General features: G+C 61.3%; 1 protein-coding gene across 1 annotated transcript in view; it reads left to right on the top strand.

Moving 5' to 3' along the window:
- The first annotated feature begins 4,007 nt into the window (after positions 1-4,007).
- The window catches only part of NUDCD3 (NudC domain containing 3), a 32,294-nt gene continuing 26,224 nt past the window's right edge, over positions 4,008-10,077 (top strand). Inside the window, exons 1-2 of the mRNA XM_054804697.1 lie at positions 4,008-4,270; positions 7,454-7,752. Coding sequence (XP_054660672.1) covers positions 4,073-4,270; positions 7,454-7,752 — 497 coding nt within the window. The 5' untranslated portion in view covers positions 4,008-4,072. The remainder of the gene's footprint in view (positions 4,271-7,453; positions 7,753-10,077) is intronic.

Raw genomic sequence — 10,077 nt, 5'->3', positions numbered from 1 at the left:
CAGCAGGGCGGGAAGCAGCGGAGAGGAACCGGGGCGGGGGGGGTATCCCCGGCCCGCCCCAGGCCCGCTGAGCCGCCCCCACCCGCCGCCATGGCCGGAACCCGCCGGGCAACACTTCCGCTTCCGCCGGCGGCTTTCCTCGCGCCCGCCATGGCCCCGCCCCCGGAGAGGAGGCCACGCCCCCTGCGCGCGGCGGCTGGGGGCGGGGCGCCGCCCAGCGGTTCGGAGCGGAGGGACCGCCCCCTCCCCGGAGCCGGGAATTACGTCACGGAAACGTCCTCAGGGGCTGTGCGATCGTGGCGGGGAACTATCGGGACAGCGCAGCGAGATCCCACCGGCCGCTATTGCACGGCGGTTAGAGACCGACGCGTCATCGGCACCGTCACCATGGGTTCCCCCAGGGAAAGTCCCGTGTCACTGACTCGATCTCTTTCTGGGATGAGGTCACCGCCCAGGCGGTGGGTGTCATTTTTCTGGGTATCCGTGCGGCTTTGGACACCGTCCCTCCCAGCATCCCTCCGGAGCGGCTGCCCGGCGGCGGGATGAGCAGCGCAGGGCGCGCTGGGTGCAGGGCGGTCACAGGGGCTGCGTCTGGCTGGTGACGCTCCCCAGCGCGGTTCTGCAGGGCTCGTCCCGGGGCCAGCGCTGCTCCGGATTCCCGTCCGCCATCCGGAGTCGAACGCCCAATTAGCGGTTTGCTGGTGATGCCAACCTGGGAGGTGCCGTTGGCGTTCCTGAGGGACAGGAGGCCGTGCGGGGGATCATCTCGACGGACTGGAGCGTCGGGCGGTCGTCAACGGCGTGAAACAGAGCGGGAGGAAACAGCGGATTGTGTGGCGGGAGGGAGTAACGCCGGGCACGAGTACGAAGTGGAGAGGAGCAGATGGAGAGGACCCTGCGGAACAGGCCGGGGTGCTGGTGGCCACCGGCGTGGTGTGAGCCCGCAGCGTGCCCGGAGCGGCCGAGCGCTCGGGGTTGGTCTCGTCTGAGGGGTGACCTCATGGCTTTCCACGGCTCCCTGAGGAGGGGACGTGAGAGGGAGGCGCTGAGCTCTTCTCCCGGGATCCGGGGACAGGACGCCTGGGAACGGCTCGACGCTGCGCTGGGGACGTTCAGATGGGACACGAGGAGACGTTTCCTTACCCAGAGGGTGGTCAGACCCTGGAGCAGGCCGCCTGGAGACGGGGGCGATGCCCCGTGTCTGCCAGGGTTTAGGAGGCGTTTGGACAATGCCCTCAATAGTACATTTGAACTTTTTGGTCAGCCCTGAAGCAGTCAGGCAGTTGGACTAGATGGTCGTTGTAGGTCCCTTCCAGCTGACATATCCTGTCCTGTCCTAAATAGGACGTGTTTGTGGTATGAAAAATCAAACCATCGTGATCATAGAATCATAGAATCTTTCAGGTTGGAAAAGACCTCTAAGGTCATCAAGTCCGACCATCAACCCAACACCACCATGTCTACTAAACCATGTCCCGAAGCGCCACATCTACATGTTTTTTGAACACCTCCAGGGACGGTGACTCCACCACCTCTCTGGGCAGCCTGTTCCAATGCCTGACCACTGGTGAAGACATTTCTCCTCATCTCCAATCTAAGCTCCCCTGGCGCAGCTTGAGGCCGTTTCCTCTTCTCCTATCGCTTGTTACTTGGGAGAAGAGACCGACCCCCCCACCTGGCTACCACCTCCTTCCAGGTAGCTGCAGACAGCAGTCAGGTCTCCCCTCAGCCTCCTCTTCCCCAGGCTAAACACCCCCAGTTCCCTCAGCTGCTCCTCATCAGCCTCGTGCTCCAGACCCTTCACCACTTCGTTGCCCTTCTCTGGACATGCTCCAGCACCTCAATGCCAAATGCACCGCCCAAAACTGAACACAGCACTCGAGGTGTGACCTTACCAGAGCCGAGTACAGGGGAACGATCACTGCCCTGGTCCTGCTGGCCACACTATTCCTGATATAAGCCAGGATGCTGTTGGCCTTCTTGGCCACCTGGGCACACTGCTGGCTCATATTCAGCTGGCTGTCAACCAACACCCCCACGTCCTTTTCTGCCGGGCAGCTTTCCAGCCACTCTGCCCCAAGCCTGTAGCGTTGCCTGGGGTTGGTGTGACCCAAGGGCAGGACCCGGCACTGAGCCTTGTTGAACCTCATGCAGTTGGCCTTGGCCCATCAATCCAGCCTGTCCAGATCCCTCTGTAGAGCCTTCCTACCCTCGAGCAGATCAACGCTCCCACACAACTTGGTGGCATCTGCAAATTTATTGAATGTGCACTCAATCCTCTCATCCAGATCATTGATGAAGACATTAAAGAAGACCGGCCCCAAGACAGAGCCCTGGGGAACGCCGCTCGTGACCGGCCGCCAGCTGGGTTTAACTCCCTTCACCACAACTCTCTGGGCTCGGCCTCCCAGCCAGTTCTTCACCCAGCAAAGTGTGCACCTGGCTAAGCCATGATGGTGACGGGGACGGAGCCCCTCAAACACCGTTTGCCCCAAACCAACCCCACAGTGGCCAACCACCATGGCAGGTACAGCAGCTCCTCCCGCTCCTCCTGGTGCTCTTGCCCCCCCAGGGAACCCCCCAACCGCCTCTGCTCCAGCTCTCACCCCATCACCCCTCTTCTCTTCCCCCAAGAGAGGGTCCCTCTCTGGCTGCCCATGGCATTGCGGGTGCCCGGTGTGACCTTCACCGCCCTGGCCCCCCACGCTCCACACCCTGCCCAGCAGCGCCCAGAACCCAGCAGAGACTTTCCTGGGCTTATGGGGGACAACCCACAGCTGTAGGACCAGCAGCTGTTCACTGTGGACATCACCGACATCCACGATACGCTCGCCAGGCGCGGCACCACGGACAGCAAGGACGCCATCCCCACGTCCCCGACGTCTCCGGCAGCACTGCCTTCCTCAACCGGCTCCATTCCTCGACCGAATTATGAATTAGAGAACTTGCAGGTGAGAAACTGGTGACGCAAGTGATAAATTAGTGAGTTCACGAGTTAGATGAGTCTGTGCCGAGGGGATGGAGCCCTTGTTTGTGTCTTTGTCTTCTTTCCTAATGAACTCATAAATTGAAGCTTAATTTACAGAGTACATTGTCCTGTGACTTTGAGATGCAAACGGACCATGACATGGGGAGATACGGGGGGAATGGGGAGGGGGTGGCTGGGGACATGGGAGGACATGGGGGGACGTGGGGGGATGTGGGGGGACACGGGCATCAGGCCAAAGAGGGGGATGGAGTCTGCGGGGAGGGGGACGGGGGGGGACACCGGTGCCGGGGCGATGTGCCGGGGTGCGGGGCTCCAGCCGGGGGAGCTGCCCACCTGTGAGGGCCTGAAGGACCCTGGCACCCCCCCCCATGGAGCACCCTCACGCTCCTGGGGGGCAGGAGCCCCCCACCCCCGGAGGTCACGGTGGCCTGTACCCCAGAGTGGGGCTGGGGTTTCAGATGGAAACCAGATGGAGCGTGGGCTGGTGGGGTGCTGTGCCCCACGGGGACCCAAGAAGTGGCCCCATGTCCCTCCCAGGGGGGGCTGCCGGGAGGCTGAGGGTGCGCAGGGTGCTGCAGTGGGGCAGGGGGCTGGGGGTTCCACTGCCACTCTTTGGGGGGCTGGGGGTGCCCTGGGTACCGCAGTGGGGGGGGGGGGGTCCCACTGGTGCCACTGCCTGGGTGTGGGGGTGGCACTGGAGTGGGACAGGGGGTCAGTGCTACAGGGGGGCTGGGGGTCCCACTGCCACTTCGGGGGGCCTGGGGGTCTCCTGGGTACCACAGCAGGGCCGGGGGGTCCAGTTGGTACTAGTGGGGGGCAGGGGGTGCCACTGCTACTTTTTGGGGTCTGGAGGGTCCCCTGGGCACTGGAGAGGACAGGGGGTGCCATGGGGGGCCCCCTGGGAACCACAGCGGGGGGGGGGGGAACCGTCGAGGCGGCCGGAACGTCGGGGCGCGGGGCGGTTTCCGGACGGGCCGAGGCGCGCGGCGGGAGGGGTCCGGGACAGGAAGTGCGGGGGACGGCGCGGGGCGGACCGGAAGTGCGGCCGGGTGCTGTTGCCGTGACAGCGGGCCTGGAGCCGCCATGGAGGCCGCGGCCGCGCTCACCGACATGTACGACCAGGCGCTGCTGGGGATCCTGCAGCACGTCGGGAATGTGGAGGAGTTTCTGCGCGTCCTCTTCGGCTTCCTCTACCGCAAGACAGACTTCTACCGCCTCCTTCTGCGGCCCGGGGACCGCCTGGGCTTCCCGCCTGGCGCGGCGCAGGCCATGGCCCTCCAGGTACCGGCGGGGCGTCTGGGCCTGCTGCGCCCTCCCAGCCCTGAGGGCCTCCCAGGGCCGGTGGTCTTCGGCGGGCTGTGGTGGTGACGAGGCCCGGCCGTGCTGACTGTCGGGTGGGAGGCGGAGGCCCCGGTGGCCGGTGTTGTCCCCGTGGCTGGGCCTCAGCAGCCGTGTTTGTCCCCTTCGAGCCGAGCAGACCGTGTCCCCCGGGGCTGGGCCGGATGTCTGCCAGCGGGGAGAGACTGGGAACGGGGGCCGGGCAGCACAGCAGCCCGCGGGTAGCCGACCCTGCCCGGAGGGGTGGGGAGGAGGTGGGAGAGGTGTCCTGGCACGTCGGGGGTGTGTGGGGGGGGTGGCTGCTGGCGTGGGTGGGAAGTGTCACCCTTGTAAGAGGACGAGGAGCCCCGGGGGCAGACAACGACTGCGAGACCCTCACGGAAAGAGCCGTGGTGTGATACCCCACTTGGAGCTTGGCCCAGCTGAGGACGGCTGCCAGCGGCACAGGGCCAGGACAGGCTTGTGGTGGGGCTCGTGGGGAGCTGCCCCGTGGGAGCAGGGAGCCTGGAGAGTGGCCGAAGGCAGGAGGGGGCCCTGGGAGCCGCGGGGGGGGGGGGGCAGGGCTGGTTAGGGCTCCACTCAGCAGGAGCTCGTGGCCAGCACTGCGCTCGCCTCGATTGTGAGTGAGAGATGGGCGAAGGCCTTGGCCTGCTGTTTTCACTGCCAGGCTGGGCTGGGTGCTGGGGCAGCGCTGGAGGTCTCTGACTCAGGGCTGTTCTGGTCTGTCATTAATTTTTATTAGCAGGGAGGAAATGAGCTCATAAAAACAGGGATAAGGCTGGATTTGGGGTGTTCATCTGCTCAGACTGGGCGACTTTCCCTTCACAGGCCTTGCCAGCTGGGGGTGACTTGAGGAGGCTAGCGGGAGATCCCTGCCCCTCTCCCTGCGATGGCCCATGGCATGAGGGGTTCCTCGTCACCCTCCAGCCCCCGTGTCCCAGGGTTAGCCCCCACGGTGGGAGCGCACTGGGCTCAGTGAATAAAAAGAGAGCCCAGGGATGTTTCAGGCTGCAGACGGGAGAGCGCAGAGCCCAAGGCACTCGGCAGTGGGGCAGTGACAGTGAGACCTGTCTCATGTTTCCCTCGGGGCCGTTTCGGGCCTGGGCACAAGGAGGGAGGCGCAGTGCTGCAGCCACAGCATTCGTTCACCAGAAAAGCGTTGGCCAGGGCGGCCGTGCAGCAGCAGCCGCCGGGACCAGAGCAAAGGGGGGGTGTGGGGGGGCAGGTTGGAAGGGACTCGTCCCCCATCCCGGCTTGGCTGCGGCCCAGGGGAAGGACGCAGTTTTGAGGTGTCACTCTGCACGATCCGTGTGGGGCTGGCTTGAGCTCGGGCTTTGGCTGGGGGGAAGGAGCCGGGGACGGGCACTGCGGCTTCGTGCAGAGTCAAGGCAATTGCAAAGAAAGAGGCAAACGGAGCGGGGACGATGTCCAGCACTCGTCTCTCCTGTGTCCTCGTCTCACGGGCTGGTCCCCGAGTGAGGAGCATGAGCACACACCACAGTAAAGCTGCTGCTGTCCTGCTGCGCTGGCGGGAGCCCTCCTGGTGCTGCGTCCTTTGCCTTACACGTCCTGTGCCTGGAGAAGATGCAATCGAGTGGCACTGCAAGCCAATGAGCACCTTAGGGTCGGTTTCCTGCTGGAAGCACTGGAGCTGGCTCTGAAATATTCCTGGGAAGCGAGGGAGGGCTGCATTTCAGGTTTGCTCGTTTTCCAGCACATCTTTACAGTGACAAACGTCCTGGCAGTTGGGTGGGAGAAGCTTCAGCTCCTTCAAGGAGCGGACGCGGGTCCTGGGTGGCCGTGCCTCCTTCGGCTGTGTCCCGCAGTTGTGGGTTTAACTTTAACCCAGCCAAAACCAGGACACTCAGGCTGGAGGGTAAAAATTAATTTTCTTCCTAGCAGCTGGTACAGCGCTGTGTTTTGGATTCAGGGTGAGAATAATGTTGATAACACACTGATGTTTTTAGTTGTTGCCAAACAGTCAAAGGCTTTTCAGCTTCTCACGCCGCCCTGCCAATGAGAAGGTGGGGGGGCTCAGGAAGCCGGGAGGGGACACAGCCAGGGCAGCTGACCCAGACTGGCCAAAGGGACATTCCGTACCGTATGACATCATGTTCTGTGTGTAACTGGGGGAGTTGGCTGGGAGGTGGTGCAGCTCAGGAACTAGCTGAGCTTTGGTTCTGGGTGGTGAGAAATTGTGTTGTGCATCACTTGTTTTGTATGTTCTATTATTGTTATTGTCTTCCTGTTTTGTCTTATTAAACTGTCTTTATCTTAACGCACGAGTTTTACCTTTTTCTTTTCAATTCTCTCCCCAATCCCACTGGGGGTGAGGAGCGAGCGAACGGCTGTGCGGTTGTTTTAGCTGCCTCCCAGGTTAAACCACGACACTGCACTAGATGGGCACAGCTAGAAGCAAACTGCAGGGTGGGATGGCACCTTCTGCTGCCACTGGCTTGGGCAGCAACTTTCTCGCCTGCCGCACCTCTGGGAGTGAGGAGGGATGGCTTCTCGCTGAGCAAGTGCATTTTTTTTTGGCCTGAACTAGTCAGTTCTGGCTCAAAACTCCACATGAGGTCACTCGGCTCCTTTTCCTCTGCGGGCTAAGAGAGCTCTGAGTTCGTTTGGGCTCAGCCAGCACCAGGTAAGCTGTCATCCAGCTTTTCCTGGGGCAGCTCATCCCATTTGCACCACAGAGGTTTGGTCTGAGTTTTGGGCTTCCAAAGGGCCCCTTGGTGAGCGCTGGAATGCAGGGCGAGGGGAGGCTGGAGGGCCAATGGCTCCCTCAAAGCCCCTTCCCAGCCTGGAGTGAGCTCATTGCTTTTCCCTGCAGTAACCAGCCCTGTTCCCAGTGGCAAAGGGATTTCAATGATTTTTAAAGTGGCACCCAGGAACTCGGGCTGAGACATGTTTAACGTGGCCGTGTGAGTTTGGAAATAGTCGTCGACTAGTTTTGTTGGAGATTGAAGCAACGTGGTGTAGGGAGCGGGGGGTGCATGGTGTCTGGAGAGGGAGGGCAGCAATAAGTGCCCCAAGCGTGCGATGCTTTTCCTCTCCTTCTCTCCCAGCTTCTCAGGCAGAGCTTGGCAGCTTGACTACCCACTTGGTTTGCTTTTTATCTTTCAGGCATTCAAAGTCTTTGAGCGGATGGCCCGGCAGGATGACGAGAAGAGGCGCCGAGAACTGGAGGCAAAGCTAAGGAAGAAGGAGGAGGAAGAGGAGGCTGCCGAGAGAGTGAAGCTGTCCCCTGCAGCTCAGGAGGTTGAAGTAGAGACAACAGCAGAGCACATCGCAGCGCCGGATGCCGAGGGAGCTGCGGGGACACAAGAATCAGCCGTAGCCCAGGACGCAGCCCCCAGCCCTGTGTTGGCGGAGCCCCTGGGAGCCGCTGCCCCAGCAGAGCCCCAGCCAGCAGAACTGCCCACGTAAGGGTCTCTTGCTTTCTTCGTGCTCCTGGCAGGGGGGAGGCAAAATCACCAAGGTGGTGTTCGCTGTCCTTCCATCCAGAGCTTTTCGGGAGGGGTGGCCCTCCTCTGCGGGCACTCAGCCCTTCAGGAGGCTGTGAGGATTTCCCTTGCAGGCTCCTGTGGCTGGAGATGTCATGTAATTCCCCGTGGGAGGGCAGGGGTGTGTTCTACAGGTGGCTTGGCGTCTCTCCCTCCGCTCTGAGCAGGGAAGGTGGCTCGTTCCTGTACACAGCTCTGCAGAGCTGGGCCAGTCCTTGCGCAGCTGGGCTGATGGTCCTGTCAGACTGTTGCAGCTCTGGGAAACCCTGGTGCCATCCTGTAACCCTTTTCTCACAGAAATTCAGTGTCAGACTCCCCTGGTGTGCTTTGAGACATCCCGGCAGCCAGGCAGGAGCTTGCACAGATATCTGCAATACCCGCGCGTTGGTCCGGGCAGGTCTGGCTGCGTGGCAGGCAGCGAGACCAGGTGCAGCATCAAATACACACGGCAAAAAATGGGTTCGGAGACCTCCGGAGGTCTCTGGCCCAACCCTTTGCTCAGAGCAGGGCTGCCTTTGAAGATCAATCAAGTGCTGCAGAGTTGTCTCTTTAGCTGTGTTCTTTTGCCAGGTTCAGTCGCTTTCAAGCAGGGCTAAGCAGCCTTGTTTTTCACAAAAATGTCCTTGTTTCAAAGTCCTTCCAGGGTATCTGTGACTCTTCCAGCTCAGCTGTGTCCGCTGAGCAGCGGGAGGTGAGCTCCAGTGGGCCGGCATGGCTTTTGTGAAGCACTTACCTGAGTGCAGGGTCCTGTGCAAAGTTCGCTCATCCTTCCCTGGGCATCACCTTGCCCCCCAAGCCGAGACAAAGCTGCGCAGCCCTCGCTCAGGGCCTCACACGCCCTTGAGTTTCAAGCTCCTGTGTCTTCACTGCCTGAGTCAGTGCTTTGCCTTGCCTCGGGGAGGGATGCCATGAGCAGGCCGTGGCAAGCCGCCATCTCCTCCTTCCAGATCACATGTGTGGCTTCGCTGTGGTCCGTCCCTGCTGTCCCACTGGCGAGGAGAAGAGTGTGGACCAGTGATCCCTGTCCTCCGGGCCAGGTGGAGACACATCAGCAGTGAGAGCAAGCTGCCGGAGGGAAGCGGGCTCTGCTGGGAGAGCCCCAAGTCCTGGAAGGAGTGGGACGGCCGAGGCCCCTGAGGGGCAGAGAGGCTTCGGAGCTCAGACTTTGGGGGCTGTTGGCCCTTGGCATGTGGAAGGGATGGTCTGAGGACCAAAACCTTGGGGGCAGTGGAACGATAACTGGTAGGACCATGGCGGAGTCAGAGCCTGCAGCCTTGGTTCCAGGCAGCGGTGAGGGGGGGGGCCTGAGCGTGGCAGCCCTTGGGTGGAAGGGGAAGAGTGCCGGCAGCACCTGGGCAAAGTGTCTGGCAAGTAACTTGATTCAGTGGGGAGGAGGAGAAGGACTCGTGATTAACTCGACCGGTCTGACACACATCTCGTAGGATAAAAATAAGCCAGAAGCCAAAAATGAAATCACCTGAAAAGCCACGTTCTGCTGCCTGTGCTGGAGCTGTCCTGCGAAAGAAAGATTGTCCCCAGGGCTGTCAGTCTGACACCTCTCCCAGCACAAAATTAAGGAGCCAAAAAAAGCCCTGTTAGAGCTGGCAGGTCTCTGCGGCTGGGCTGTGCAGCCACGGCACTGACCTGTGTGTTTCCAGCCTAGCTTTATCCTAAATGGAAAGGAGAGGGAGAGACTTGAGCCTGCCGTGAGCAGGAGGGAGCTGGGGCTGGCCTGAGTGCTGGCTGCTTGTGCCCCCTTGCAGTCTGTGTTTGTTGTGTTCTGCCACATGAAATTTCAACTCGGGCCTTTTGTTGTGGGGACAGCAGCTGTTTCAAGTGGTATTTAGCTGTCTGAAAACAGATGTCAAGGCTGCGGGAAGGAAACTGGAGGGATTAGGAAGGAAGCTGAGGACCGGTGTGGGGGCAGGACGTGTCTGATGGGGAGAGTTCCTGCTGCATCTGGGGAGAGCCCAGCCCTTGCATCCTCCAGCCTTTGAGCGTCTGTCCTGGCACTGCTGGAGCATGGTCCCTGGCAGACTTCTGACACTCGGAGGCTGTTTTGCAGCCTGTAGACGTGGCATTGAACGCAAAGCTCTGCGTGGCAGCTCTCCCACCAGTCTAGCCCTGAAAAGAAGGTGCCTTCAGCTGAATACAGGTGCCCCTGTGGCTTCTGCCCTGCCTGGCAGGCTTTTCTCCCTTTCCTCTTCCTGCCTGCTCCAGCTGCCCCAAGCACATTGGTGCGGT

Source organism: Grus americana, chromosome 26, assembly GCF_028858705.1.
Source record: "Grus americana isolate bGruAme1 chromosome 26, bGruAme1.mat, whole genome shotgun sequence".
Lineage (NCBI taxonomy): Eukaryota > Metazoa > Chordata > Aves > Gruiformes > Gruidae > Grus > Grus americana.
This window is presented reverse-complemented; position numbering and strand designations above follow the sequence as displayed.